The sequence below is a fragment of the Panicum virgatum genome, unplaced genomic scaffold (assembly GCF_016808335.1).
Source record: "Panicum virgatum strain AP13 unplaced genomic scaffold, P.virgatum_v5 scaffold_1765, whole genome shotgun sequence".
Classification (NCBI taxonomy): Eukaryota; Viridiplantae; Streptophyta; class Magnoliopsida; order Poales; family Poaceae; genus Panicum; species Panicum virgatum.
Window position 1 is genome coordinate 52 of NW_024376276.1, and position 26,647 is coordinate 26,698.

The window sequence follows — 26,647 nt, forward strand, 5'->3', positions numbered from 1 at the left end:
TTCGTTCTAAACAACTGTCAGCTGATTGTACGGTCACGCATTATTAGATTAAATTAGTATTGGGTTAATTCAGAATCTGATGGCACAAGGCTATGATTATTAACCATGGTTTCAAGTCAGATATCAGACTGCATACATCGAAGTTGTGCAACTTCCAATGACATTGAACTATTGGATGAACTACAGACCTAATTCTGGAGTGGTGGGGATAGTTAATCATTTTATCTGTATCACAATAATGGATTAGACAGCAGTGCTTATTGCAAAGTTGCAGTTCCAGTCCAAACTGGATCTTGAAGGAGAGCACTCGCAGTTTTGACTCCATTCGAGGTACTTTCATCAATTCTAAGAAGAACTGAACCAGGAGAACCATAGTCTCTTGTAAACATACCTAACCACGTAGTCATATCTAACTAATAAATTTATGAGCAATTTGAGTGCATCCAATGCTAATGTGATCTTCATGCACATACCTTCAATTTTTCCCTTACATAGCATACAGACCAAAGGTAATCAAGTAGTAACAAGTATAGCCATTACCTGTTCACACTTCCCAAGAGTTTCCTTGTCTCCGGTGTAATTCTGAATAAAAAAATAAGATGGTAAATTTATGTAACAGGATCACCAAGTGTAATTCTGACAAAAAAAAGTAATGGTAGATTTATAAATGAGATCACCAGGGAAGTAAAAAAACAATGTACTGGTGAGGTACCTTGAGAAGTTCCATTTCTACTTTCGTAGGGCAGAACTTTATAAGATTCTCCACTTGATCAACATCCAAGATAGATTGATCCAGCGCCAGAGCCGCACTCTGAATATATCAGTCATTTATAATGTATCAGAGATTATAAATAGTCAGATACCATATCTTTGTACGGTCCTCATTCTTACCACCAAATCTGATAGTGGCATCTTCACTTTTGTCAGCAACTCAATCTGTTTCTGTTCACATTTTAAGTGTCAAAATGAAATATCAAAGAAAGATTATGAAACTATTACTAATTGAAAGGACATAAATTTCACAAGAGGTGGATTAAAAATCCAATCAAATCAAAAGTAGATGACACTACAGTAGTACAACTAGTAAGTGACTCAGCAGTCAAAAACTCAGTAGCTGACAGTATTAAAAATTCTTTAATATGATGCATAGTGCATATTGCGTACTGATTACTTAACAAGGAAATTTCCATACAGCCAATGTTGAACTTAATTGCTATAAATCTATAAGACTATAATGCTATGTCCTATCTTACACATGGCATAGAAATCATCATCAGATGTGTACTAATTGCTCGGTTTATGTCCTTTATAAACTGGGTGTTAGAGGGTGTTGCGCCCTTGACCCCTCTAATCATTGGCTTTACCCGATAGAACTCTGGGCTCCAGCTATCCTGAAAGAAACTTTGGAGGGAACTAGCTACTATGATTCGATTAGTCTTTGAGGGAACCATACTAGATGGTTCGATTAGTCTTTCGCCCGACGCCGCCGCACGGCCGGCAACAGCCCACGCCCCAAGCTGATCGGCGGACCAGCAGAGCCGTTCCGCATTCGACCGGGGTGCATCGCTTGCCCCCATCCATTCCCTCCCGGGTATTTCAATCACTCTTTGACTCTCTTTTTAAAGTTCTTTTTATCTTTCCCACGCGGTACTTGTTCGCTATCTGTCTCGCGCCTGTATTTAACCTTGACGAAGTTTACCGCCCGATTTGGGCTACATTCCCAAACAACCCTACTCCTTGATGGCACCTTGTGGTGAGATAGGGTCCGGGCCGGACGGGGCTCTCACCCTCCCAGGTGTCCCTTTCTAGCGAAATTGGGCCCAGTCCATCTCTGAGGACGCCTCTCCAGACTATATTCGGGTAGTGAGACTACCCGATTCTCAAGATGGGCTACTCCAGGTTCGCTCACCGTTACTAGGGGAATCCTTGTAAATTTCTTCTCCTTCGCTTATTTATATGCTTAAACTCAGCGGGTAGTCCCGCCTGACCTGGGGTCGCGGTCCGAGCACCGAGGTGCTACGAATGTAAATGGGTCATTTAGGTCGAGGAGCTAGCTTTGTGACGGGACGCCACATCGAGAACAACTAATGTCGCCACCACATGTTGGTGCCCGGCATGGTATGCTAGCAGCCCAACTTCAGCCCACCACGCCACGAGTCACGGGGTGCCAAAACATCCGTACCCATGTATGGGTTAGGAGTGTCTTTTGGCTTGACGCCCAGGCAGGCATGCCCTCAACCAAAAGGTCTCGGACGCAACTTGTATTAAAAAACTTGATGGTTCACGGGATTATGGAATTCACACCAGGTATCACATTTTGCTACATTCTTCATCGATGCGAGAGCCGAAATATCCTTTGCTGAGAGTCGTGTTGTATTAATAGCAACATTACCATAGTTCGAACTGGAATTACTTCCAATAAGCACGCATAATTCATTTAAATTATAGATAATAATAGTAATTTTGTTAGAAAATTATTCAAACTCCTACCTGACAACCGTAGTCTATTACATGTAAAAATTGTATTGGGGTATATATGATATTTGTTTTTGCAAGTCTTAAAATAAATATGAAAAAGAAAAACATTAAACAGTGAAGGTACGACAGCATGAGACAAGACCTGTTTTGGCCCATCTAACTGATTTGGCCCACACAGCCCAAATCAGAACGCACGTCGCTTCTAGCTGTTGGATCGAATTGGACGGCTAACATGCTCTGTGCTTTGAATAATATCCCGTCGCCAGCCACTCCCGAAACCCTACCACGCCCGACTGTTCACCTCTCTCTCCCTCTCCTCACCCTTCTGCTGCTGCTCCTCAAATCCGCCCGTCGCTCCCCTCCCCAGCGCGAGGGCAGCCTTCGCATCCTCCTCCTCCCTCCCCTCTACGGCGACCTCCATCTTGGCGACTGGCGTGGACTACGACGACTGCCATCCCCAACGGCTCCGTCCAATGCCCACCGAAGGTGAGCTTACATCCACGGCTCCATCCACTGCCCACCCATCCATGACCGGCAGGTTCTGAGCTCGGTAGCTGCATCCCAGCTAGACCAATTTGTTTTCTTTACCTTCGTATTTCTCGGCTGTTTTGTTCTGTTGTTTGATTGCAGCAGCAGCAACTCAGCTTGTCTGGTCTTTTTAGCAGCAGCTTATCTTTTCATTTCTTGGTTTCCGTCGGTCAGAGCAGCTGCAATAGCAGTCATTCCTGGTTTTAGTTCAGCCTTCCGCCTGACAGAACCTCAGTGATTTGCAGCTAGGCTCGTATGATCTGATCTGTTAGGTCCGGCAGTAGCAGATCGTCGTGTTGCTCTCTGCTGCATAGCTGCAACTCGGCATGTTTAGTTTGTTCATTAAAAGCACTCTTCAGTTTTCAGCAAAATTGGTGTTGCTTTTTGTCGAATTTATTTATTTTCAAGATATAATGGTCTTTTTTTACTGTTAGTATCTGGGGCTATCATGTCATGGGAGTACTTTAGAATCTGCTGTGCTCCATTGCTCACGTCCTTTTGCTGTTTCAGGTTAAGCAATGATACTGGACTTTATTGACCTGTCCAGTGATGATGATAAGGTGGTTGCACAATATGTTGACTTGACTAGTGACGAGGGCGATTTTGAAAGAGAGCATCTTGCTTATGGACAAGGTGATGCTGCTCAGGGCATAACATTTCTTAAACAGGAGTTCGTTGCAGATGATGGACAAGCTGAAGCTGCCCAGTGCACAGGGATATTACAGATGCAAGAACTTGGAGCATATGATGGACAAGCCAATGCTGCCCAGAGCACAAATACTATGCAAGAACTTACTGTAGATGATGGGCAAGGCGATGCTGCCCAGGGCACAGCGACATTACAGGTGTAAAGTACCCCCCCAAATCCCGCCCACCACTACCACCCTCCTCGCCACACTCCCTCTTCCCATGCACACACGTCCCGCTGCGTGTGCAATGCAGACCTAGTGAAATGGTCTGCAGGTGCTTTGCATCCTTTGCTTGTAGGCATGTTTGTGCCCTTAATGTGGTTGTGCGGCTCCGATGCAGGTGCTGGCTCAGAAGACAAAGGAGGCAGAGATCACGGAACATAATTTGCTGCCTCAAGTAAGTCTTCTCCCTATCACCTTGCCCTTCTCCACTTCAATTCTGTGCAATTCCACTGGTTTCGGGCGGCTCCCTACTGATCGAAACATTGTTAGATTGAGATGTTGTCCAGAGGTTTCTGACTGGTGTTTGCACAAGGCCTCAAGGTTTCACTGTGGGCTTCCTCGTTCAAATTGGGGTCGATTTGAGCATCGCCATGCTTGCGTGTTGAGTTGTTCTGCATTTGCGGGGGTGTTGGTGGATCTTGTCTCAGTTTCACCAGTTAAGTGTGCAGATTCTAGCGCACTTGGTGCTTGGCAATGTTTTCAAATCGGCTGGTCGGTCCTGGTCGCCTAGGGACCGACCATGCGATTAATCGCGATTAGTCGACGACCAGGTCGACCTGGTCGAGCCTGGTCGTTCCCTAATCGTCCATATGTCTACATGTTCAGTATATACTATATAGTGTATATAATTATATATACAATATAGTATACAGCAAGCAATTCTGCAGGTTTTGGTGACTTACTTTTGATATTTGCTCTCCAGAACTCCAGCTTCTTGTCCAAAACTCCATATTCTTCTTGCTGAATCCCTGCTGCTGAATCCTGCCCTGGTCGAGAAATGCCCTGGTCGACCGACTAATCGCGATTAGTGGACGACTAATCGGACGACCAGGTTTCTGGTCGCTCTGGTCGGGTCGGTGGTGCTGGTCGGACTTGGAGAACCGACCTGGGCGATTAATCGCGATTAATCGCGATTAATCGGACGACTTGAAAACATGGGTGCTTGGGCAGTGGGGTTTTGGGGTCCCTCTGGTCTCTGATAGTTTCTTCTGCCTCCAATGGTTCTCATTCAGTTCAAAGCATGTGGAGTTTCTCTAGATTCCTCAAATTGCATTTGGTCCCCAATTCTCCACGAAACACCCTCTAATGTATGGAAGTTTGGCTGTTCATATGGATTGCTTGGACAGTACACATGGATTTGGTAGGGTTTCCGCTACTTGCCTTTTCAAATTCCTTAACTGATTTGGCATTGCACCTGAGAGGGTTCTCTACTTGGTTACTGCTGGATTCAGTCTAAAACTTGGGAGAGAACTTTTCCTTGTTTGTCCTCTGATTTCTGCAGTTTTGAACATTGCTAGCTCTTGGACTGATACATGGCGGTGTTGATTTCTACTTGCCTGGTTGATCTTGGTGATTCTCAACATTGGAGCCAGTAAATCGTCTCCGAGTTGGTTGGGAGGAAGTACGGACCTGTTCATTTGCATTTAGATTTCATCGGGCTGCAATGCATATATGTTCTCCTGTAACAGATTGGTTTGCATACATGATTTTTTTGTCGTTTCAATTTTTTAGGAGAAATTAGTACTTGTGGTGGCTGATAATCATTTCTCTGGAGCCTCTAAAAATTGTCAATCCATTGAATACCCATCATGCTTAATTTATGTGAGTTTGAGGAGCACTTTTTTATTAGTACCTTTTCCCCTTCTCACCACTGCTTGCACGAGGAATAGAGGCACATTTATTTCTGAATATAACTTGAATGGAACAGACACTTTTATTTGAATTTGAGTTTGACAGTACCAGTGCCAGCTGCCCATGTTCCTAGCAGCAGCAGCAACAACAACAACAACAACATAGCCTTTTGTCCCAAGCAAGTTGGGGTAGGCTAAAGACGAAACCCAAAAGAAACGAGAACTAAGGATAAGCGAAGCATAAAAAAACAGAAAGTAGAGAATAGGTAAATAGAAAATAAACACTCCTATCAGTGAAACAAGTCATGGTTCCGGCACATTGATTGATAGTCTCCAAGCGCTCCTATCCGTAGCTAAATCCTTGGAGATATTCCAATCCTTGAGGTCTCTCTTAATCGTCTCGCTCCAAGTCAGTTTAGGTCGACCTCTACCTCTCTTTACGCTATCAACCCGCTTTAGAACTCCACTACGCACCGGCGCCTCAGGGGGCCTCCGTTGAACATGTCCAAACCATCTCAACCGATGTTGTATCAATTTCTCCTCAATTGGTGCCACCCCGACTCTATCCCGAATATCTTCGTTTCTAACTCTATCTCTTCTTGTGTGCCCAACAAACCAGCGCAACATACGCATCTCTGCTACACTCAATTGCTGGACATGTTGCCTTTTTGTAGGCCAACATTCAGCGCCGTATAACATCGCCGGCGAATCGCCGTCCTATAGAACTTACCTTTTAGCTTTTGTGGTACCTTCCTGTCACAGAGGATGCCCGAAGCTTGCCGCCATTTTAACCAACCGACTGAAATTCTATGCCTATCTTCATCAATGTCGCCATCTTTTTGTAGAATCGATCCTAAATACCGAAAAGCACACATTTTAATTTCTACTTTCGGTTCCAACCAAGCAGTACATATTTCTGCATTAGTTTTCAGGATCATAAACTCTTCTTCCACAGTTTCTAATTGGCTATTGCCTTGTACCATTCTACAGAGTTTAAATTGTATGGTGTGGTCGTGGGAATCATATGAGCTTATTAAGCCTATGCTACCGTGCTATAGTAATATCAAATTCTTTTATGTGCCACTGGTGTATATTTTTTGGTAATCAGACACTGACGTTATAAAAGTTTTGCTGCCTTATTTACTTGAAAACACTGTGTGGTTTATTTCCAATTAGATTACTCTTGTTTTCGTTCTCCTATACTTTTTGTATATGCCATCACTTACATTTTGCCTGGAATGTTTTCCTTTATATTGCTGGATTTTACTTTGGAAGCATTCTGGATGTGTGATGCTATTAGCTGCAGTTGCATAATGATCCAAATCATCCAACGCCATTTATATAATCAGTGCATTAGTTAACTTTACACGTTCTTAAAAATAATTTAAAAGTGTACATTTCAGTTCAAACTGAAATGTACACTTTCAAACTGAAATGTACACTTTTAAATTATTTTTAAGAACGTGTAAAGTTAACTAATGCCGGAACCATAACTCTTGATTGTTTTTTCTGTTTACCCCTATCACTACCTTCTGTCTTGTGTTTTTCTTTTTTTTCTTTTTTATGCTTCTCTTATCCTTGTTTCTCGTTTCTTTTAGGTTTCATCTCTAGCCTACCCCAAATTGCTTGGGACAAAAGGCTATGTTGTTTTTGTTGTACATTTCAGTTTTAAAAATAACTCTGATTGTTAGACCAAAGGCAATATGGCCCCGCTTTTTTTCCTTCCCTTGCCTTTGTCAGTTGGTATATGGATACTAAAGAAACCTGCTCCAGGTATACCAAACCACAGTTCCTCAATCCCTTCTTGGCAGGGCAAAACATTGCTTTATGCCCACTACATTTGCAATTGTAACATAAGGGATGGTTAGGGCATTGGCCATGTTGATGTCCAGTACCATTGCAAATGAAGCACACCGCCTCTCTGCCTGCAGTTGCTGGACCCATCCTTCTATAGCAGCTTGATTTTCTGCTCTTATCTTTCTGTCCATAATAGTCATTTTCACCCCCTCTTTCTCTTACCCCCTTCTCTCTTCTCGATTTGGTGCTCAAGGTCATGTTCTCCCAGCTCATCTTCTCTATTCTCTTTGTCATCAGATCTGCGCTTCAAGGGTCTGCACCATCATCATCTCTATAATCCTCTCCTTGATATTGTTGATTTCTTGGCTGGTTCCTTGTTTCGCCTCTCCACATCTCCCCACAGCCATAACATCCCCTAACTCGCCTGCCCCTACAACCAGGATGGAAAGAATAACTCTGTTGTTTGTCGCTCAATCTGTGTTTCACTGTTGAAAGAGAACTAAAAAGGAGAATAAAAATCTCGACCCAAGGAGAGAGACATCCAGAAGGCATTGTTTGGAAAGTTGAGAAAAGGCACCCGGAAGCAGTCTCTTGCCCCTACAGGGACACTGTTGCCACAGGTTGAGTCAAATACTTTTGGGGAACACAGTGAGGGCCTTTTTTTTTTGAGAACCTGGGTTTGAACCCTGGTTGGTAGCCTCACAACTGGAGGACTTCCCACCATGCTACAAGTATGTTCTTGTTGAAAGACACAACTCATTCATAATGTTTTTTTTTTGAGATATAACGTGTTCCTTTTTTTTGAGATATAATCTGTTCTTTTGGTGCAGCACCCAACTACTCATGTTGTCATTATCAATTCAAAATACTGTTAAATTATGCAGGCCATCAAAATCAATGCAGAGCATACTGAATCTGTGCGCAAAGACCTTCTGAGAGGTAAGTGTTGGCAGCAATCTGAATCTGCATGCTAGTTCAGTGACATAATGCTATCTAAATTCTCATTTTCTTTCTGTGAATGTCTATCTACTTCTCTTTTCAGTCCATGAAATGAGAGATGGCCTCTTTTCAGTCCATGAAATGAGAGATGGCTCCATGACAGGTTGCCTCCACTCAGTTGGGTCTGATCTTACTTGTACCTGGGAGCTTCCAGAGCTGCAGCAGAATGTGTCCATGCAGAGCGGCCAAGAAGCTGCGGCAGTGGACAAGGATCCCAGGACTCCTACAAGTGTGCGTGAGGTATATCCACAGCCTGGTCTCCTCTCTGTGATCAACATTGAGTTGAATGCATTTGTCTGAAACTTCCTTGCAGCCGGCTGTGCCTGTTTGTTCCCTGGAGAGTGGAGTGCTTGAACAGGGAATCAAAAAGTCCATAACTGGTGCTGATGAGATGCAATCTACCCAGGATAAGTGCTCCAATGGGGCTGCAACAAAGGGCAAAGGGAAGGGGACAGAGGTAGCTGTTGGTGAGTCATCCAGTGGAGCTGGCAAATGGGTGGTTAGTAAAACAGGTAAGCCTTTCTAGAATTGGCTTAGTGGCAATAGGTCCTCTGATGCAACTTGGAAGTAGCAATTTTAGTTGTGGAGCTGGCAAATGGGTGGTTAATAAAACAGGTAAGCCTTTCTAGAATTGGCTTAGTGGCAAGGTCCTCTGATGCAACTTGGAAGTAGCAATTTTAGTCCTTAAGTGGAAAGGACTTTCTTCCTTTGATATTAATAGGCACTGAATATGGTTAATGGCTTCTACAACCTGCAATAACAAAAATAAATGACATTGTTGCGATATGTAGTCTTATTTCTTTATTGTTATATGCAATTGTCATGTATGATGGCTTAGAGATGGATTTTAGGGAAATCCTGCCATTTTTTAAATTGAATTTGTTTGAATTTGATATGATATTTCTGATATTTCTAAATTTTTCTTTATCGGTGAAGTCTGAATGTTTTTCTACTGGAATTGTAAACCCTAACTCTGCCTCCCCTGGTGAAGAGAGCGGTGCTGCAGTGACCGACCCTCTGGGTGGCTCGACCCCGAAGAGGCTGAGGACCGCAGGCTCTGTTGTAGCAGGTGCTGGCTGGGCTTCAACAGTTGAGGAGTTGGTGCAGCAGGCGGCTGGGCGTCTGGTGCAGCAGGAGAAGGCGGGCAACGCCAGTGCCGGCATGGTCGTGGATGCTGTGTTGGAGCTGTTGGGTGACGCGTTGGGTGTGGCATCTCCGCTGGCCGGGTCCTCGGACACGGCGGTGGTGATGGCGTTGTGCGCCGTGTACAAGCAGCTGACAATGAAGAGGCTCAACGAGGGAGTCGCAGTGGAGACGGCAAGGGACCTGTAGCTCGCTGCCTGTCGTGTGCGTCCGGCCTGTGCAATGGGACGGGAATGTAGTATTTTGTTGAGCGTTGGAATGTGCATTGTGCTTGTACCTGTCAGAGCTTACTTTTGTCGTTTGGCTGGAAATGCCATCTCATGTAGTATGAACCAGTAGTGGAATTAGGTAGGTTTAGTCCTATTGATCTATAGTCAGACATCTCTACCCTAATCAATGTCTAATAATGCATTACTCTATTCATAATTCATTGTGCCATCAGCACATAAACAATCGCCCTACCCGTCGTCGTCTGCCAGCGGACATTTTACAAACTAGGCAAACAATATCATGTTAGAATGATAAATCAATGATCAGAACTTCTCTCAAGTTAAGCAAGCTTACAACACGATGCAGTTGGAATGATAAATCAGCATTAAGATCATCTCACAAGTTAAATCAACGCTAAGAACATCTCTTAAGTTAAGCAAGCTTACAACATGGTATAGTTGCTTTTTCATGGTACAAGCTACGCACAACTACCTCATAAGATTTATGATTGTTCACAGGGGGCGCCTGTTTTACCCCCACGACTAGATTTTGGGATCTTCACATTTGGTCCGTTGCTAACCTGCTTTGTAGGTTATAAGCTATCAATCACAAGAGAGCCCATTTTATCACCTTAAAATTTTTAAATCAAATTTAAAACAAGTTCATGATACAACAACTTACCCCTATTCCTGTTGTGGGCTGCTTGGAAGAGACGGGACGTGCCAGCCTGGGTTGCAGTACGTGTTGCTTCAGAGAAGAGGGTAAGAGGTATGATGCGTGACACGCACTACGCGTGGGGGCCACAAGTCATTAAGCCGTAGAGGCGTGATGAAGCAGTGACCGACTGATGGGAAGCATGGGGCAAGACTCCCGCTACGCACGCCACCGTGCGCCCGTTGCAACCAAGTTGCACAGAATCACGTCAGGGTGGTGGCCCCACCTGCGGGTTCGTACCTCTCCCAAGGTGGGCCCGGGGCCACTGTCAGTACCCGGCTTAGAGTTTTTGAATATTTTTTACCAAAATGTTCCTCTTGCTAGATCTATTGCCTGGTAAAAATTTGAACAACAATGCATCCTTGGAACTGAATGAAACCTTTCACTTTTGTAAATCTACTAGGAAGCTTCACATTTTTGTTGTGATAGTTCTACTACCTTTCTGATTTGGTAAATGAACTTCAATGCCCTAGTTTGGGTATTTCTAGAACTGTTTATGTGTTTAAATCCTTGCTAAATAGCCATAAATCATGGAATATAGTTAGAATAGTTATAAAAATATGAAATTTATACCAAAGTTTTTTATTGAGTATATAATCATGCCTGAAAAGTTTGGGAACCAGATCTTGAACAGAACATGAGAAATGAATTACTCTTGCTATCAATTAATTTGATTGTGTATTTTCTCCTAGTATATAATACGTTTTTGTCCCTGAAAATCATACACAATAATACTAAGTTGGCAAAGATGCTGTAAAAAATGTTTGAGCATGTGTTCTTAATAAATCTAGTTTGAATAATTATACATGTTATTAAATGAGTAAATGCTATACTGGAGTTATAAAATGAAATAAATGATGGTATTTTTACTGGAACATGTTTTGGTGTAGAATGAGCCATGGTAAAATTTTGGTACACAAAAACACTAAGGAACTATCGGTAGAAATTAACTTAATTATGCATATGCCTATTTTGTTAATTTTTTTACTGCTGTTATACGCTAAGTAAAATCCTGGAAAAATTATAGTAAGAATAGTATACTTTTTCGTAGTCCCTGTAAAAATTTGAGCTACAGAAACCTTCGGAATCATTCTCTATAATTTGTGGTTGATAGCAACATAGTAGGTTTTAATCTTTTTCCATGCTTGCTATATTTACTGTTTTTGGCTACAAATTTTATCATGAATGCCTAAGTAAATTTTCTGCATTGGGTAATTTTTGTAACACCCGAAAGTAATCCTAGCTCATGGAATAAAAAAAAAATACCTTTATGAATAATAAATTTTAAAAGAGAAACCCAACCCCATTCACTTTATGAAAGTAAATGAAACTAAAACTACTCTATAAATAATTGCCCAGTAAGATTTAGTTAAAAGAAGTTCATCGCTTAAAACACATAAGTTTGGGTTACAACTATATAGTGAAGGAAAGCTATACATATTAAAAACCCTTTTGTAACAACCCATTCTTGCATTTATATAGAAACGGTCAATTTATCGGACGGCGTACACAAGTTAACTCCGGCTGACGAGAACGTTGCGGACGTCAGTACTTTGAATCTAACCGAACTGAATCAAGACCCGGACTAACGTCCGGAAGAGCCCAAGGCTATTTCTGATAGTGCCCAAGAAGGCAAGCCCCGGTGCATCCCCCATTATTTTCGCACATAATATCATTCGTGTATTATATATCTGTTGTAATAATTTCTTCTGTGCATTTACGTTCTTAGGAGTCGATTGAAATTGTAGTTCCATGCCCTTAGGTACCTATGTATTGCTCCCCGGTTCTTTTACTCGATTAGTTGCCCCGCTAACAAACTGGGCTCGGGTGCACGATTCAAAGTTGCTAAGCAACGATGATACAAAAATTGCACTCACCAGCAGTTCCTCGAGTGAAGCCTCGATTAAAGCCACGTTGACAAGATTGCACAAACCACACTCATACGAAGGTGAGCCCAGAGATTACAACACAAAACATTTCATACATCTCAGAGTTTGCAGCGAAAATTTATTTATTACAAACCAAGTCCTGAAAGTGAGGGCCTCCCGCTCGTCAGTTTCCTTGCGCTTCCTAGGCTTAAGAACCATCAACTCGCACGGATTTCAGACTCCTTGGTCCGTGTTTCAAGACGGGTCAGATGGGGAGCCCGCAGGCTGTTGCAGCGCAGCGTCCCGAGGGACGCACCTTGCGGCACGCAAGAACCGGCCGTGCCGCCGCCGGCTTCCAGAGGCACCTAAGGCCCCTGGGCTTAGGTCGCCGGCGCAGCCGACAACAGTCCACACCCCGAGCCAATCGGCGAACCAGCAGAAGCCATTCCTCATACGACCAGGGGACATCGCCGGCCCCCATCCGCTTCCCTCCCGGCAATTTCAAGCACTCTTTGACTCTCTTTTCAAAGTCCTTTTCATCTTTCCCTCGCAGTACTTGTTCATTATCGGTCTCTCACCTGTATTTAGCCTTGGATGGAGTTTACTGCCCGATTTGGGCTGCATTCCCAAACAACCCGACTCGTTGACGACGCCTCGTGGTGAGACAGGGTCCGGGCCGGATGGGGCTCTCACCCTCCCAGGCGTCCCTTTCCAGGAAACTTGGGTCCGGTCCGTCTCAGAGGATGCCTCCCCAGACAACAATTCGGATAGTGAGGCTACCCGATTCTCAAGCTGGGCTACTCCCGGTTCGCTCACTGTTACTAAGGGAATCCTTGTTAGTTTCTTCTCCTCAGCTTATTTATATGCTTAAACTCGGCGGGTAATCCCGTCTGACCTGGGGTCACGGTCCGAGCACCAAGGCGCTACGGTTGTAAATGGGTCCTCTAGGCCATGGAGCTAGCTGCGAGCCGAGACACCGCACCGAGAACAAATTATGTCGCCCACCACATCCAGGTGCCCGACATAGTAAGACGACAGCCTCAACTTCAGCCCACCATACCACGCGGCACGGGGAGCCAAACACCACGTCCGTACCCAAGGACATCCCCCCACCCAGAAGTTCTAGCAGTTTTTTAGCCTACTGGGCGCACAGTTTTGGATTTTGCCCTAGAAGGCCTGTGATTGGGCGAGATAACATGTCTGGTCTAAAAAACTGGGCTATTTTCAGTTTGGGGTCACATGAGAGTTCATAAACTCAGCCCCCGTCACCGGAGGCTGATTTCGTTCGTTCTTGAGCCTTTTTGTCCGTGCTGAACCTGAATCCATGTTCTACGGCTGTTTTGGTCTAATCCAATTTTTTTGCCAAGGGGCCATACCGAATGGCCGTTCAGCCTATATTTTCGCCTCCCGTACCCTATGGCACACATTTCTCAACCATTTCCACTCCGGACACGAACCGTTTGCACCGGGTTGGACGCGGTTCCAAGTGTGGGTGTTGTGTATAACCTTTCCTACCGAATTTTGGTATTTTGGTCCGATCCCACATTTTGCCAAGGGGTCATACTGAATGGTCGTTCGGCCTATGTTTTCGCATCCTGTGCCCTATGGCACACGTTTCTCGACCGTTTCCATTCCGACATGAACCATTTGCACCGGGTTGGATGTGGTTCCATGTGTGGGTGCCGTGTATAACCTTTTCCACCGAATTCTGGTGTTTTGGTCCGATCCCACATTTTTGCCAAGGGGTCATACCGAATGGCCATTCTGGAAATATACCCTAGAGACAATCATATTTCCTTGTATTCATGATTAGTAAAGTGTTCCTTGAATATCCATGGATGACAACTTGTATTGATTAATACTTATATGAAGTATTTGTGAAACTCTTTACTTGTATGGATATTCTAAAGTGTTCCTAGTTGGAGTTCATGTGAGGACACACATGAATATTAGACTAGCACATGTATTAGTTGATTGACTACGTTTCACAAGTCATGGACATGGGGATGTCAAACTAATAATGTGGGCTCATGTGAGACATGAGATTGAACTGATCCAACACGAGATGATGACTTCTTATTACACAATATGTACGCTGTGTCCTAAGACCTGAGATCATCGTATGTACTCAAGATGTGAACCGACTTACTTAGGAGCCATCAAACGCACCGTAACTGGGTAGTTATAAAGGTGGCTTTTGGGTCTGTCAAGAAGCATGTTGTGAGACATGATCGGTCAAGACGGGATTTGCCCCTCTCTACAAGAGAGAGATATCTCTGGGCCCCTCGAGTGATTCGGATCAGGAAATGCATGGCCATGCTAGGGTTAAGAGTTAACCAAGGATTCCGAATCATAGGATGGAGAAAGAGTGGTCGGCTTTAAACTAGACCAAATATCGTGAGGCAAAGGGAACAACATGTATATGATATTGTGGCGGCTCGTCTGATACGATCTTTGTGTGCGTATAGGAGTTGACATGTCTTGCTAGAGGCTACTGTCTACTATTGGGCCGAGTAAGAGTACTCGGGCCATGTCTATTCGCATGTGAGCCCATAGGGTCACACACTTAAGGGAAAGAAGCCTGATAAGGATGAGATCCGAATTAGACTGAGCTTAAGTGCACTAATGGGCCTTTTAGGCCCAAAAGGGGCGCCCAAGGTGGGGCCCAAGGCAGCCCACCGGAATGGCCGCCCCATCGACGCCAGCCCGTGCGCCATCTCCACGACCTCGCCGGGGGACAGCACCACCACGCTGCCCACCGACGCGTACACCACGGACCGCGGTGGCTGCTCGTCCAGCTACTCCACGCAGTCGTCGGCGGCCTTGATCAGGTCCCCGCGCACCTCGTCGTCCTCCTGCCTCTGCTACTCTGCTGGAGCTCGATGAGCGGCCCCACGGGGATAAGCTCCGGCGGGTGCAGCGTCACGCCGGGGAGCGCGGCCACCACGTCCACCTCTAGCCTCCGCGAACGATTACAGAGACCGACCAGATATGTAATCATAGTACCATTAAAGAAATTCAGTGCTACGATTACAATTTGCAATCAATTTACAGACCAGAATGTGTGAGCGCTACAATGTTGTCTGCACGGCGGGCCCCGCCATGCAGAGGCGCAACTACCCCTATCGCGTCGTAAGCTGCCATGGCGTACACCATGCGTGTCTCTACTGTGCCACAGCGGCAACGTGACCCAGCCTGTTCGATCTAACATGTCCGCGCCATTCTCTAGGTTGGTTTTCTCTATGCATAACTCATCAAGATTAGCAATCAAAGAAGGGCAAAAAGAACAGTCAACAAGTAGGTGGGCTAGCTTCCTTAGACTTCTCCGAAGTCCAAAGGTCTGCGTCCAACTTCTCTAGCTCCCCGAGCTAATCGAAGGACACACTTTGTATGCAACCAAGCAACTCCGGTCTATGGTAATCCCAGAGTACAAATGAATCCTCATGGGCTCTTTTGCAAGGATAGTAGGATGGGGATCCAGAATACAAATGGATCCTCATATGTTTATTCCTGTTTCTGAGCAGCAGCTCTTGTTATCAGATCTTGGCCCTGGTGTTTGTACCACCCCTTCTAGCACCGCCAGAGTCTAAGTCAGGTGCACCACTTGCAAGCAAAATCCCAGACGAACAATTTATGTTTCGTTAAACAACTTTATGTTGAGACCCTTAATCAAAAATATATTTCTATGAGAAGAGAAAATTTGATATTATCGTTATTTTTGCAAACAACCCCTCGCGCAGCAAATTTTGTGGGCAAACTCTGTCCACCCCCGCCTGAAGGCACAACTATGGTAAGCTACAGCGGTTAGGTCAGCCCACCTGAATCCCTTTTGCATCCACCGAGTACGACATACTTAGGGCCAAATGGAATATATCCACAAGTCTCTTCATGTTCTACCATTCAAATAATGCAAAACAGAAAGCCCATGGAACAACTAGGGTTGCAATTCCCACGTTTTTTTGGGTCATTAGGTCGACCCAAAATTTAATAAAATAACTAGAATAACATGCTATGTAATTAGTTTGGGAGAGAAAATAAACTAAAATAAGAAACCCAAAAATACTAATGGGTACCCACTTGCATCCCTAGGAACAACGCATTCCATGGCTATGAATGGATTGTGTAAGATCTTGCCCTGATTGTGCCTACAAGATGATTCGAGTACGCAAGGTTTACATTATAGTTTCTTTCTCGAACAACTGAAGCAGCAGATCCAACATTTTTTCTTTCTCAGCTCTGAAGCCTCTTCTGGTCGAAATGCAGAACAGAGAGATCAGATGAATCAACACATTCCATGGCTATGAATGGATTTTGTAAGATTCCTTGCCCTGATTGTTACTACGAGATGATTCGAGTACACAAGGTTTACATTATAGGTTGTCTTTCTCGAACAACTGAAGCAGCAGATCAAAACATTTTCTTTCTCAACTCTGAAGCCTCTTCTGGTCGAAACCATCTTTTGCCAAACTAGTAGAAAATAAGACACAATAAGATGGCCAGATCCGGCGAGTGTGTTCTAGAATGCAGTGAAGCATACATATAAAAAATAAAGAAAGCAACAAATAGTATCTAACCATAGAAAGGTCTTTCCTGCAAAACCTGTCAGGTGCCTCCTGGATAAAACGCTCCATATAGAATAAAGCAAACAGACCACAGTCATATCCATTTTCCTGTTGTGGAACCTAGTAACAAAGGGTAAGAATGCAAGAGCAATTAAAATCACTTTCAATCCACGTGTTCAAAACAGCACATATGCAAAGAGGATAGCGACTTCCAACAAATATTGATGGCACAAGCTATTTTATTTTGTTATGATGGCTAAAAACTTCTGTTCCAATTATTTTGGCAATTTATTCTGTCTTGTATTTCTAATGCCTGAATACCTCCAAAAGGCTTTGGGATAAGTAATAGAGAAATGTGTTAAAGAGATTTAGATCTATTCACCCATGCATAATGCGTGGTTTGTATCCATTCAAATAAATCAATAAATAAATAGAAGAGACTCTACCACCCAACAATCTGCAACACATGGAACCTCCAAGTGGTAATCTTAGCATCTATTGCATAGCCAAAAAGATCATTCTTCCCATCATTGCAAGCTATTTTGTCAGCAATATATGTATATTTGTGCAGATGGTTATATAATTGTTTTATCAGAAGTATATATAATCGCTTTGTTATGTAATCTTCTGAAGTGGGCATAGTGTAATGTCAGAAGATGGAACCAAATAGGCACATTTGATGTGGTAAAATAAAAATAACTATTCAAGTATATACACCAATAGGAATATTTGATGTGTTGAAAACAAAAATAAAACAACTATTCAAGTATTTACGCATCAAATGAAGAACGGTTACATTGATCGATTTTTTCACAATTTTTTCTAGTAAGGTTCTTTCCATTCAGGTGCATCCATTCCGTTTTCAAGAATCTACAAAAAAAACCAACATTTACATCAATTACATAAAAATACTGCAACGAAAAGCAAAAACACTGACAATATCGTGTATCGTGTACATTATTAGACATATACAACAACAAAAATGGATGCATGAAATAATATTGCAAAAAAAGCGAAAACACTGACAACATAGTGTACATTGTCACACATATAGAAGAGAAAAAATGGATGCACTAAATAATACTCCCTCCGTCCCAGAAAACAAGTCATTCTAGAATTTTTTGGACAAATTAATGGACCATTAAAATGACCACAATACCCCTCTTAAATAGGATAGGAAATCAGAATTGTGCATGAAAAAGAGAAAGTAAAGCATGCAATGGATTGCTTGGCCTTTATTTTAGGTAATATATCAAATCAATTAGTTCTGCATACACAAGATGACTTGTTTTTTGGACAAATTTCTCATATTACTCAGCAGTTACATTCAAATGCAAAAAAATTCCCTCATTTCAATTCATAAGGCGTGTTTTGGTCTAAAAAAGTGTTAAATGTGGATTTTGACAGTAACTTTCTCTTATTAGTTATTATATATTACATTGATTCAATAATGTTGTATGGAAAGCAATGTGAAGTACTCACTCCGTTCCCAAACGTATGACGCGGTTGACTTTTTAAAAAAAAAATTAATCACTCAGCTTATTAAAATTTATTTAAATATGTAAAAGTACAAATCATACTCAATAAGACGGATGATCAAAGTTGTGGAAAAAAATCAACCGTGTCATACCATACATTTGTGATTGGAAGGAGTATTAATCGATTGATGTTGTGATGTAACTTTTGAACAATAAAGCTACACATAGTTTGATTAATTGTAAGTCAAATTACAAAGTTTGGCACCTGAAACCAAAACATTCCTTATATTTTAAAATGGAGGTAGTGAGACTTGAACAATGATATAGAACAGAGTGAAATAAAATGTTAGGCCTTATCAAATTTGTGCATTTGTGTTTTACTTGTCAAAAAAGCACAGGAATACAATAAGTACAGCTGTTCGCAGATTTCGTATTCATGGACCTGTCAACGACGATGAAAATATTTTTGCTCTGGTGAACCTGCCCCTTCAGTGAATCCAAATGAAGCACCATGGGTCCTGAGTGGTCTTCTTTGGCTGGCATACATACGATGACCAAGCTCCAGTGTGCACTGTACCACCACATGAAATTAAAAAAAAAGGCTCAGCCTACAATAAAACATTACAACATATATCTCTCACAAGATGGTTTGTTCATGTCCCACTCCCTACATCACTGAAGGGAAAGATGCATGCAAAATAAATTTTAAGCACAACTCCTAGCAAATACAAGTAAAAAGATCAGTTTTCTGCAACTATCAACTGAATAGTGAATGCTATAGCAAAGAAATATGTTCTGCCGTGACTTGATCCCTTACATGCTCTTGTGCGAAAAGAAAGAAAGAAAGAAAGAAAGAAAGAAAGAAAAAGAAAAAAAACTGCTTGTTCCGCTGTTCTCACTGCGCTCTTGCCGTCGACCACCACTATTTGTTCACACTTTTGCTGTCCCCTGGTGCCATATCCTCATGGCGCCTTCTTCGACTCCTGCGAACAGGGATGTTGTTCCTGTTCTGCGCTGTCTGCTGCTCTTTGGTGGCACCAACTATCGTGTGTGGGCCCCTCACATGCAATGGCATATACGTGGTTCCCTTGCATGCGATGGCATATGCGTGGTTTGCGTCTTTGTGACTTTCTCGTGGTGCACAGGCTGAGTTGCATGCTATGGCTCTTGTGACGTGTGACGGCTCTTGGTTTGGTTTGGTTATGGTGGTTGCTTGCAGATTTTGGTGTTTATGTTTCTATGCCGAGCTTACTAAGCATATTGGTGTTGATGTCTATTACACACGAGCACGAGCACATGTTAAACTCAGTGTGCTTGATCCATCTTGAGTTTGAGGGGGGTGTTAGATGTATATGTAGATATGTCTCTTTGTATTTCTCTATAGTATAAGGGGTTTTGTGCATATTTCCTGTGTATATATATCAGCCTAGTGACTCATAACAAGGCAGATACCAGATGGTGGTTTTATCAGTTTCTTGTGCTACAAACCTTGGGATTAGAGAAGATAATCACCCTATTAGAGATTGTATAAGTTGTATTTACTTGACTTGTACTCCAAGCCATATTGTATTACTTGGCTTGTACCCCAAGCCATATTGCCCATATATATATGAAAGTCACCCCCCCTCTAGGGTGTGTGCCATTCCTATCCAATTCTCTACATGGTATCACGAGACGTCGAGACTAGGGTTCCTTTTTCTACCCTAGCCGCCGGCTCCCCCTTGCCCTAGCCGCCAGCCCTCTCTCCTACCCAGCTGCCGGCCTTTTCCCTACCTCAGCCGCCGGCACCCCCCCTCTCCCTGCTGCTGGCACCCCTAGTCCCCTACCCTAGCCGCCAGCCTTCTTGACTACCTCAGCCACTGGCACCCTACACCTCCATGCAGCCCCCCTTCCGCTGCACCTCCATCTGCGCCGTCGGACCCCCTGCTACCGGCGCCCCCCTCCCCCTACACCCGCCAACCCCCCTCCCCCTGCACTGTGCCCTCTCCCTCCCGGTGCCATGTCGACAGACTCCGTTACTAGCTCTATGACCTCTCAGTCCCATGACAACTCCGGTGCCATCATCTCCTCTACGATGCCGGTTTTTCTCAACCCTTACGCCACCATCACCGTTCGTTCCCACGTTCTAGTCACCCTGTCCCTGAAGAACCCTAACTACACCAAGTGGTCATCATTCTTCAAGTCCATATAATATATGAGCCTTAACATCTTGAAACCTGGGAACAACTTTCCTATTGCGTTTGTTATGACTTACAACCAGCCTGCACAAACTGCGCCAACTGCCAAGTGCATCCATCCAGCTCTATGCTATTTGCCAAGAAGTGTCCAATGATCTAATTGCATTCTAGCTTGAGCTTTTTATTTTTAATTCCTTGATGGCAGCTAGGCAAAAAGATTAAATCATAAAAATATTTAAAAAAGACATTGAACAAAATAATGGTTGAAGCCCCTTCCCAAGTTCTAAATAGTCAAGGAAGGTCCTCATCAGCCTCATGGTGAATGTATTTTCGAAATTACACTTTTCTAGTGCAAAGAATTATCAACTAAAAGGTGGATATCTACAATAATTATCTTTACCAATGATATAGTGAAAAGGCTTACTCTGCATGCACAGGAAACAGTATATAGTCCTTCCTAAATATATCCACACCCTTCCACCATCTTCTCAGCTTTAAGAAACAATCAGCGCTGTCCACCTTGAGAACCAGAAATAAAAATCAACAACTAGCATAAATAAATGTATGGATAATTCATATATGTTGATCCCACTGAGTGACTAGTGACTAATAAAGTTTTCATTCATTTTACAGTGAAAGAGCTGTACAATAATCAATTGCAACGGCCAAGAAAAAAACTATTCACCCCCATCCCCCCACACCCAAAGCGCACACACAAAAACACTCAGAGCTAGAAACCAGGTATTCTAGCCCTCAGTAATAAAAGCACAACCTGTTATAATAACTCTGATGATAATCAGGGTGCTCTGAGCTTCTCAGAGGCAGGGTGTGCACACCAAGCCAGGATAATCGAGGTTTACACAAGGATTAGGGGGAGAATGTTAGAAATAATCCCTGTGTTCTTGCTAGTACTAGTGTAAGTTAGTAGCTACTAGCTAGCTGTACAGTCCCTTAGGCAGTAAGTTTTCTTAGGCAAGAAGCAGCTGCCGTAGACAGCAAGCAGCAGCAGTCAACTAGGAGTCAAGTCAAGTCTTTTCCTTAGTTTGTAAGCCAGCCTCCAGGGCTGTTTCTTGTATCACTTTCAGCTATAAATAAGAGGCAAAGGGGGCAGGAAGCTGCAGCATATTGCAGCCCAAAACCAGTGAGCTATCAGCTCAAAACTGTGTGTGTTACTGCATTGTGGCTCTCTATGTGAGTGTGAGTTGCTCCAGCGAGCTTGTGTGAGTTAGAGAGCTACCAGCCTCCTCACCAGCCCCATATTGCTAGCAGGGAAGTCCAGGGTGTTAGGTAGGTGAGACAAGTTCAACTAAGACAAGATCATGATGAGTTCAACTGGCTCGCTGGCTCGCTCCAGTACCAGTGCAATTTGGAGGTGCAATAGAAAGTTGGGCTATGTGAAGAGAAGATCCAAAAATGCGAAGAAAACAAATTAAGGGGGGAGATAGTAAATTTTTCTCTTAAACAAAATTTGGTCTTGACTACTGAACTACATGGACTAAGCAAGCTGCTGTTCTCTCTAGAGACATTTTAGGTGTGGTTGTAGTAGTAGCAGCTAGCTATTATTGTTTGTTAGCTTCTGCATCTGCCTTCCCAGTCACTCGCTCACTCGGCTGAGGGAAGAAGGGAGAACAGAGCACCACTGGCCCAAAGAGCTCACCGGCTCATGTGCGCACACACTTACAGTGGGGTGAAAACTGGGCACACAATGATTTAGGTGCTGCTGAACTGGTTTGCAGCTTGGGCCATAACTTGGCCATGCAGGCCATGCTTCCAACTACTATCACCAAGGTTGCAGGTTGCTGCTGCAAGTCAGTATGTTCATAATACTATGACTAGTACTAGTTCTACCTCATCTGCAGTCAAAGATTTAAGCGTGCAGGGCAAGGCCAAAGGTAAATGGAGCGGTGCTCCTTGACTAGAAACAGGGCAAGAGCAGCCTGATTATTCTAACATTGTCCTGTTTCTGAGCTGCAAAAGCAGCAATGTAGCTCTATGGGTTACTGTGGCAACAGACCATTCCCAGCATCATTGGCTTGGATCCATGGGTGTTCATCTATGGTGGTAGATATTTGTATTGTGCATTTCATGCATATTCATCTTCCTAGGTGCCCATCTTGGAAACCACTGTGCAATATATAGTGAGAAATCAATATAGCAACTGTAGCGTTCAAACTTCAAAGCATGGGATTTTGAAGCTTATCCAAAAAAATCACCTCTGTCCCATGGAGTCCCATGAAAGTGCAATCCTAGTGTTTAAAATTTTTCCCCAAAAGAATGCAATTCTAGCTATTGAGGCCATCGCATGGCGGCATGCAGTGCTCATCCATCCAGGAAACTAAACAAGCGTGTCAACAACTCTTAAAGTGAGGGGCACAAGCATCATTTGGTCTTAGCACTGACCTGACCTAAAAAAAGCTATAGGATTGCACTCTTCATGGGACAGAGACACAGTAAAGATGGTAGGAATTTATAAATAAAAATATAGGAATTTAATATAATTATACAAAGTTACCTCTGAACCCTTTGATGCAAAGTCTTCAAGTTTGTTGAAGAAGTATGTGTTGAAAATGTGGTAATTGCCTCTTATTCTACTAATTGATGGCATTTGTTCCCATAGGTACCTACGAGATGTCATTGTAACTTGTACAGGGCCACTGGAAATGAATTCAGAAATTTGATGCATATGCTAAGAACATGGAAATTAAAACTAAGAATCTGAACCATGCTAGTTGCTAGCTATTAAACTAATACTAGTACTAGCAAGAACACAGGGATTATTTTTAACATCTCTAACTGTCCTTATCTCCAATTATCCCTAGCCCTTGCCCTGAGAGGTAAATGGGTTGGCTGGGCTGCCCACCGACCACCCATAAACACCCATCATGGCCAAGGATCTCGATCCTGCTAAGGCCACGGAGAAAAATGACGCTAGCTAACAACCTTTACTACTGGATGATGCATAAATATATGATCGACTGTGCTTGCTACTTGCTTCTTGTAAACACAAGTATCAAAAGAACAATACTTGCCTAATGTAAAAGTTCATTATAGGCGAGGACAATTGTGATTCAGACTCAAGGCATGATAGATCTTCATTAGAAAGTTCTATGGAATCATCATGTCCCCTGTTAACAAGAAGAAAAGGCATCAAGTATGGTTTACAAATAAAAAAGTTCATTTAGATATATACCGCTCCAAAGTTGGAAAATTAGGAAAGAACCTTTTCTTCATACCAATAACTTTTGATCCCTAAAATATTAGAATGCATAGAAACAGTCCTAAACTTACAATATTGTGTAGAACTATCCACTATGACCGAAACAGTTGTTTTGACCAGAGTTGACCAACATTAATCTCGGGATTGTTTCAGAAAAGACTAGTATTCTAGGTCAAAAACCATTTTTTCCTGGTCAGAGGATCTCTACCTAAACGGCAATGTAAGTTAGGATTGAATCTGACCAAATTTGGTATGTAGGGACCAAAGTTGTAGGAGTCCATTGCTTGGGACAAAAAATGGCTTATTTTTGTAAAAGTAGTAAGGTCAGAGAATTCTATTAGTTCTCATGCTAACCTTGAAGGATAGTGTACCTTCACTCCATCCCTAAAAAAGTATGGAATTAGTAAAACATAGGCAACTTATGGAAGCTCCCACATACGAAAAATGAAGAACTGCATCAACTTATTTACCTTTCAATGGATGTATCTGTGTCCAATAGAACAACTTGAACCTGAACCATGAAATCAGATCAACACTTGTGGTCCACACACACCTCAAAAATGTGGTTAAAACTGAATAAATAATATGTTTACGGTGTTTATAATCAATTACAAGAATATAGTAGAAGAAAAGAGAAAATTGACTGGTTGGAGTTTGAAGTGGGTTTTCTTAAGGCAACTCATTCTATCGAATGGGGTATTGAAACCCCCAAATTCCCCAAGTTCTCTAATCAATACCCTAACATACCAGGCCCAATTAGCAGCAAACAAAGCAAATATTGAACCTTTAAGATTTAACCCATGCTCTAGCCCACAAGGAGGATTAATAAGGGACATGAAATTGTGTCACCAGCATGTGGCGACGACCGTGTAGGCGCGAGGTCAGTGGCCTAGTGGCTAGTGGGCTCTGGGCAGACCTTCCTGACAGATTTGGGACGTGGAGGCAGTAGCTACAGCCTCGGTCGAATCATGACATTGGGCCTTGAGCCTGAGCCAAGTTAAGCTTGGCTAGTCGAGGTTGTTTTTAGTTACTGTCCTTCATACTTTTTTTTTACTCGGTACTGTCTGTCTGCATGCCTTAGGATGTGTTTTTTTGGGTTCTCCATCCTTTTTCTTCTTAATACAATGATACGCAGCTCTCCCGCATGCTCAAGAAAAAAAACAGCCTTAGTCAAATCATGACTTCTCAATCTCATGCACCGCCACCTGTGGAATGAGGCCCTAGCCAGTCATCACGCTCAATGCCACATAGTGCGGCGGCAGCGCCTAGCGGGGAATTGGGAATAACAAGAATTACCAAACATGACTTATATTTTACAATAATGATAGTGTGTATATTGAGAGATTATTGCTCTCATTAACCTGTTCTTTTTTATTTAACACTTAACTTTTGGACATGTTATTTGATAATTCAGCTTGTTCCAAATTATATCTCATACAGCCAAACCTCTCTAACTTTGACGAGTTCTTTAGTAAAAAATGTAGAGAATATTCGTTGGGCCCGATAAAAAATATAATGATAGAAATTTTAAGAACTACGAATGGAATAGGAAAAAATGCAACACAATAGTAATGCATGGGCATTCTGCTATATACTACAAAAGTTTAATATGCCATGTCATTTTCTTATAAGAGGGACCTTAGGGAACATACATTTTTGCCTCTTGATGAGGTGCTTCGTCTAGAAGCTGTTGATGGCTCAGGAGCACTAGTACTCGACATTTGATAGGCCCATTGACGTGGCGACCGTGTTGTTGATGTCCCGGAGATTGGACCTGTTGACCGCCTTGTTGATGTCCGTGTTGATGGTCCGGCGCTTGATGATGATAGCGGCATGCGGCCCAGACGATGCTCACATTGATGACATCCATTTGCAGCCGCTTCCTGCGCGCGCCTGTTGAAGCAGGAGATAAAGGAATGGATTAGAGGAAACTATTAGCGCTACGACACAACCAAAAAACCATAAAAAAAGACTATTGCGATTGCGATTAGTATATACCCGGGTTTTTTGTCGCGCAAATGAGCCTGAAAATTTTGAACTAAGTCGGAGAAATTGCGCCCGCACAAATCACAGCGGACATCCATCCTCGCGGCGGCGGCTCGCGCTGGGCTTGGGGAGGAGGATGCGCCGAGCAAGGGCGAGCGGAGGAGAGAGCGGCGGCGGATGGATGCGGACTGCCGAGAAGCCGGGGAAACCACTGATGCTATCTCTACTCGAGAGTATTCCAGGGACGCGGCAGGGAGGGCGGATCGGAGGGGCGCCTCGGAATTCGCGGCGGGGCGGGGTGTGGGTGGAGACGCTCCGTGCTTGTGCGCTGGGGATTTGTTTGGAGATGGGAGGGGGAAGGAGAAACGGAACGGGACGGAAGAGGTGGTGTGGTGTCCAAGCCGGGGAGAGAGGCGACAACGGCTCTGTAAAATAAACGGATGAGCAGCCGGCTAGCTATCTCAGCAGGAGGGGATGCAAGGGCCCACGTTCTCTTTTTTTTTAACCCAAAAACAACAACTGAGCCCCACGGATGGCTAAAAAAATCTTCTTCAACGGCACGTCCTCAACCAACCTAAAATCAAGAGGTTCAATGATTCCTACTGTTTCACGTGCCCCTTTCACATCAACGGAGTGGGTATATTTTTGAGTAAATTCCCTGTGTGCTACTGGAAAATGTAACTCATCCTTTATGTGCCATTAAAAATTAACATATCCCTTCAATACAATCGTTTTTAATTTCCAATTCTCTCTATGCCATTGCCGTCAAAAGGCAGTTAACCGCGCCAAATTCCTTCCTCCTGCCGTGGCCCCGTCGCGCCGCCGACCCATGGCCCGCACACCCCCTCCGCCAGCTGCCACACTGCGCCTCCGTCGCACGCCGTCCGTGCCATGCTGCACCTCCGTCGGCCGCCCTTCGCAGCGCCCCTGCCGTGGCTCCGTCGCGCC

General features: G+C 43.5%; 3 protein-coding genes, 1 long non-coding RNA gene, 1 other non-coding gene and 1 pseudogene across 6 annotated transcripts; 3 read left to right on the forward strand and 3 right to left on the reverse strand.

Annotated features, from left to right (window-relative positions):
* Positions 1-527: 527 nt before the first annotated feature.
* Positions 528-966, reverse strand: LOC120694007. Its single transcript, XR_005683290.1, has 3 exons — positions 892-966; positions 713-811; positions 528-582 (listed from the first exon to the last, which is right to left on the reverse strand). It is a non-coding gene; the product is annotated as an uncharacterized LOC120694007 (long non-coding RNA).
* Positions 967-2,212: 1,246 nt separating this feature from the next.
* Positions 2,213-2,368, reverse strand: LOC120694017. The gene has a single exon (XR_005683298.1). It is a non-coding gene; the product is annotated as a 5.8S ribosomal RNA (ribosomal RNA).
* A 312-nt stretch (positions 2,369-2,680) lies between these two features.
* LOC120694011 lies at positions 2,681-4,214 on the forward strand. Its single transcript, XM_039977198.1, has 4 exons — positions 2,681-2,964; positions 3,517-3,851; positions 4,036-4,092; positions 4,188-4,214. Exons 2-4 carry the CDS (start codon positions 3,525-3,527, stop codon positions 4,212-4,214), a joined length of 411 nt encoding a protein of 136 aa, XP_039833132.1. The 5' UTR covers positions 2,681-2,964; positions 3,517-3,524.
* Positions 4,215-8,009: 3,795 nt separating this feature from the next.
* LOC120694013 lies at positions 8,010-9,913 on the forward strand. 2 transcript variants are annotated; one of them, XM_039977199.1, is made up of 4 exons: positions 8,010-8,284; positions 8,388-8,584; positions 8,658-8,856; positions 9,336-9,913. In XM_039977199.1, the coding sequence occupies exons 1-4, from the start codon at positions 8,224-8,226 to the stop codon at positions 9,674-9,676; spliced, it is 798 nt and encodes a 265-aa protein (XP_039833133.1). In that variant the 5' UTR covers positions 8,010-8,223; the 3' UTR covers positions 9,677-9,913. The 2 variants fall into 2 exon arrangements, with proteins under 2 accessions (XP_039833133.1, XP_039833134.1); XM_039977200.1 differs by having other exon boundaries at positions 8,448-8,584.
* A 1,396-nt stretch (positions 9,914-11,309) lies between these two features.
* On the forward strand, positions 11,310-13,150 carry LOC120694005 (annotated as a pseudogene).
* Positions 13,151-16,345: 3,195 nt separating this feature from the next.
* Positions 16,346-26,086, reverse strand: LOC120694014 (ubiquitin-like-specific protease 1D). Its single transcript, XM_039977201.1, has 11 exons — positions 25,712-26,086; positions 25,366-25,606; positions 24,184-24,224; positions 24,068-24,097; positions 23,526-23,621; positions 23,009-23,117; positions 20,921-21,015; positions 18,762-18,890; positions 17,638-17,711; positions 16,854-16,961; positions 16,346-16,746 (listed from the first exon to the last, which is right to left on the reverse strand). The coding sequence occupies exons 1-10, from the start codon at positions 25,795-25,797 to the stop codon at positions 16,936-16,938; spliced, it is 927 nt and encodes a 308-aa protein (XP_039833135.1). The 5' UTR covers positions 25,798-26,086; the 3' UTR covers positions 16,346-16,746; positions 16,854-16,935.
* Positions 26,087-26,647: the final 561 nt, after the last annotated feature.

What these genes read in the sequence shown, in the direction of transcription:
- LOC120694011 (XM_039977198.1), top strand. Translation starts at nt 3,525, where the DNA reads ATGATACTGGACTTTATTGACCTGTCCAGTGATGATGATAAGGTGGTT. An exon ending in AGGGCACAGCGACATTACAG is followed by an intron (nt 3,852 to 4,035) that starts GTGTAAAGTACC and finishes GCTCCGATGCAG; the next exon opens with GTGCTGGCTCAGAAGACAAA. An exon ending in AACATAATTTGCTGCCTCAA is followed by an intron (nt 4,093 to 4,187) that starts GTAAGTCTTCTC and finishes AAACATTGTTAG; the next exon opens with ATTGAGATGTTGTCCAGAGG.
- LOC120694013 (XM_039977199.1), top strand. Translation starts at nt 8,224, where the DNA reads ATGCAGGCCATCAAAATCAATGCAGAGCATACTGAATCTGTGCGCAAA. An exon ending in GCGCAAAGACCTTCTGAGAG is followed by an intron (nt 8,285 to 8,387) that starts GTAAGTGTTGGC and finishes TTCTCTTTTCAG; the next exon opens with TCCATGAAATGAGAGATGGC. An exon ending in CTCCTACAAGTGTGCGTGAG is followed by an intron (nt 8,585 to 8,657) that starts GTATATCCACAG and finishes ACTTCCTTGCAG; the next exon opens with CCGGCTGTGCCTGTTTGTTC.
- LOC120694014 (XM_039977201.1), bottom strand. Translation starts at nt 25,797, where the DNA reads ATGGATGTCCGCTGTGATTTGTGCGGGCGCAATTTCTCCGACTTAGTT. An exon ending in ACAGATACATCCATTGAAAG is followed by an intron (nt 24,098 to 24,183) that starts GTAAATAAGTTG and finishes ATACTTTTTTAG; the next exon opens with GGATGGAGTGAAGGTACACT. An exon ending in CTGTTTCCTGTGCATGCAGA is followed by an intron (nt 18,891 to 20,920) that starts GTAAGCCTTTTC and finishes GTGGTGGTACAG; the next exon opens with TGCACACTGGAGCTTGGTCA.